This window comes from Myotis davidii, unplaced genomic scaffold (assembly GCF_000327345.1).
Source record: "Myotis davidii unplaced genomic scaffold, ASM32734v1 scaffold135, whole genome shotgun sequence".
Taxonomy (NCBI): Eukaryota; Metazoa; Chordata; class Mammalia; order Chiroptera; family Vespertilionidae; genus Myotis; species Myotis davidii.
This window is the reverse complement of record NW_006289813.1, coordinates 6238916-6242625: the sequence shown is the minus strand read 5'-3', so window position 1 is coordinate 6242625 and position 3710 is coordinate 6238916. Positions and strand designations below refer to the sequence as shown.

The window sequence follows — 3710 nt, the reverse complement described above, 5'->3', positions numbered from 1 at the left end:
ATGAAGTGGGCGGGCATCGGGAGGCCACTATGGCACGGGGCAAGCACTATGGGCAGTCTATCTGAAGTGTACCTGGCGTATAAGACGACCCCCCACTTGGAGGCATATTTTTCAGGGCCAAAAAATCATCTTATACACCGGCAAATACGGTACATAGCACTACCTGACTCTTCCTCTCATTCTTCTTGCACTGTTTGCAACACTGTCTCCAGGACTCTCCTTGTCTCTCCATAACCACCCAGCCCTGGGTCACTCCTTCTTCTGACCTAATATTATCCAGCTTTTAAATTCCTAATAAAAAGTAAAGAGTTGATCCATGAATAAAAGTAGAAGTGGAATTCAGAAGTAGTTCCTTTTTAAATATTTCATACTACTAGCACTATATAGATCAGGGGTCCTCAAACTTTTTAAACAGGGGGCCAGTTCACTGTCCCTCAGACTGTTGGAGGGCCGGACTATAGTTTAAAAAAACTATGAGCAAATCCCTATGCACACTGCACATATCTTATTTTGAAGTAAAAAAACAAAACGGGAACAAATACAATATTTGTATTTGCATGTGACCTGCGGGCCCATAGTTTGAGGACCCCTGATATAGATAGTCATCATCATTTAAATAGATTTGGCCCTTGAGTTAGCATATTGATTATCTGAATCCCTAGGGTTCCTGCATTTGGAATAGTGAATAGCAAGGGTTGAATAGCAAGGGATCTATTCTTCCAAACAGGTATATTTAAAAAAAAAAAGTATCCAAATCTACTTGGTTCCCAAGTTCAAATCATAAGAGTTCAGGTAGCAAAGTGCCTCTCCCATTCAGAAGCACCCTGAATAAAGCCATTGTTGGCAATAACTGCTATCTCCCTCAGGAGCATTAGGGCAGAATCAAGCCTAAGAGCACTTTTCTCCAAATCACTTTTAATGGCCACTCAGTTGGAATGTACCATCATTTACTAACCAATTCTCTCACTGGATATTAAAACTGTTTTCACTATTATAAGCATCTCCATGGACATCTATGTAGCTCTATCTTTGTACATATCTGTAATGAAACCCTTGACACTTCTTTACTAATTAGTAATAAACATAATATTTTGAAAAAAAATACTCTGGGTGTCCTTGAGAGAGTGTTAACCTGCAAAGTCTCTCATTCTGTTTCAGTGAAATCCTATTAAATGTGGGAATCTGACATAAAAAAAAAAAAGGATGAGCCTCAATTAGGAAATATGGTTACTTACCAGCATCCTTGATCCAATTATCATAAAGACGCACAGTCCTCGATGTAAGATCACTGAAGGCCATCTCCCACAGGATTTACTGGCTCTTATAGTGGGTTCTTCAGTAAAACAACAAAAAAAAGAAATGCATTATGACCTATGAATGCAAATAAAGCCAAGTTTCTAGTAATACAATATAAAATGCTAAAAATTTAATAGGGCTAACTGGCAAACCAACAAACTTTTAAATGCATTAGTGAACCACATTAAAACTCTGATGCAGTTGCAAACATTTAAGATTTTTCATCATAGTAATAACAATGCTTATGTTGCTGAAAAAGCTGACATTCTATGTACAAGATACAAAAGGAGTAAATGAATCTAAGAACTTTCGTGGGAACATCTCCCCTTTATGCAACAATCAGATCAGGAATGGACTGCACCTCTCATGGCAATGCTGAGCTAAAAACCCAGGAGGAGAAAGTCGAAAAGACACACAAACTCTCAGAGGAGCTACTCTGATCCAGATTTACAGCTGATCATCAGGCATAGGAGAGAGGTCTTCTCTATGTAACTTTTTACGATGTAAGTGGAACAGAGGTAGAAAGAGGGAGGGAAAGAAGATTCACAAGAGCCAAGGAGAGGCTGCCTAGTTTATCTGAACAGATAAACAAGAATAGTTGGAAAAAGACCATTAAGGTGTTTCCTCCAAAAATTAAAAATAGAACTGCCATTTGACCCTGTAATACCACTGATAGGAATACTAGATGCCTGGCACATGAAATTCGTGCACGAGTACGGTCCCTAGGCCTGGCCTACTCAGGGCCATCTTTCCCAGCTGCCTGCAGCCGGCCCCGCCCCCCATCCCCACCCAGCCCCAGTTCCCCGTTCACCATCGGGTGATTGGTGTCTGATGGCCAGGGGAAGGGACCGAAAAATCGGCTGTTCCCACCTGCTCACCAGCCCCACCCCTGCCATGGGTGGCCATCAGGTGATCGGAGTCTGCCTGCCTGGGAAAGAGACCAAGAGGTGGTCAGTGCACCTCATAGTGACTGGTCCAGTGGTCATTCTGGTCGTTCTGTTGTTAGGGTCAATTTGCATATTACACTTTTATTATATAGGATATCCCAAGAAAACAGAAACACCAATCAGAAAGGATATATGCACCCCTATGTTCATAGCAGCACAATTTACAATAGCTAAGATTTGGAAACAGCCTAAATGCCTATCAGCAGATGAGTGGATTAGAAAACTGTGGTACATCTACACAATAGAATACTACGCTGATGTAAAAAAGAAGGAATTCTTACCATTTGCAACAGCGTGGATGGAACTCAGAGCATTATACTAAGTGAAATAAGCAAGCCAGTGGAAAATAAATACCACATGATCTCACTCATTTGTGGAATATAAAGACCATTATAAACTGATGAACAAAAATAAATACAGAGGCAAAGAAGCATCAGACTGTCAAACTACAGTGGGAAGGCAGGGGAGGTTAGGGGGGTTGGTAAGAGCCTAACCAAAGGACTTGTATGCATGCATATAAGCATAACCAATGGATGCAAGACACTGGGGTGGGGGGGTTAAGGCATGTGCCGCGGGGTAGGTGAGGTCTGGGGAAGGTCAATGGGAAAAAGAAAGGAGAAATATGTACTACTATTTGTAATACTTTAAACAATAAAAAAAGACCAGTGAGGAAAAACTATTGGTCCTATATATTAAAATATGTTCTAAATCTTCAATAATTAAAACAGTGTGAAGAGGCAAACAAATGAAATACAACAGAATGTCCAGAAATGCACATTGGGGAATTTAGGATGGTATTTAATATATTCTAAGATGTATACTTTCCCACATTTTAACATCTCTAAAATCAGCATAAAATGAATAGTTATTTGATTCCAATTCATATGGTGGGAAGATGAAGAAGTTCTGCAGCTCCCTTGTATTATGGTAATGTAACCTCTACAGCTCAGTAGTCCTGTGCTTTTTCCATGGACCCCCTTAATTCCTAAAATTTCCTTTGGCCATTTTTTTTTTATTGGATTGTTTATCTTCCTTTTGTTAAGTTGTATGAGTTCCCTGTAAATTTGGGGGATTAAACCCTTATCAGAGATAACATTGGCAAATATGTTCTCCCATGCAGTGGGCTTTCTTATTGTTTTGTTGATGGTTTCTTTCGCTGTGCAGAAGCTTTTTATTTTGATGAAGTCCCATTTGTTTATTTTCTCCTTAGTTTCCATTGTCCTAGGAGCTGTATTGGTAAAGATACTGCTACGACAAATGTCTATTAGTTTGGTGCCTATGGTTTCTTCTAAGATTTTTATGGTTTCCCATCTTATGTTTAAGTCCTTTATCCATTTTGAGGTTATTTTTGTGTATGGTGTAAGTTGGTGGTCTAGTTTCATTTTTTTTGCAAGTTTCTGTCCAATTTTCCCAACACTATTTATTGAAGAGACTGTCTTGACTCCATTATATGCTCTTGCCTCCTTT

General features: G+C 39.5%; 1 protein-coding gene across 2 annotated transcripts in view; it reads right to left on the bottom strand.

Annotated features, from left to right (window-relative positions):
• The window catches only part of ELOVL7 (ELOVL fatty acid elongase 7), a 21520-nt gene extending 20187 nt beyond the window's left edge, over nucleotides 1-1333 (bottom strand). For both annotated transcript variants that reach the window (XM_015563078.1, XM_015563079.1), the window contains exon 1: nucleotides 1236-1333. In XM_015563078.1, coding sequence (XP_015418564.1) covers nucleotides 1236-1299 — 64 coding nt within the window. In that variant the 5' untranslated portion in view covers nucleotides 1300-1333. The remainder of the gene's footprint in view (nucleotides 1-1235) is intronic.
• Between the last annotated feature and the right edge of the window lie 2377 nt (nucleotides 1334-3710).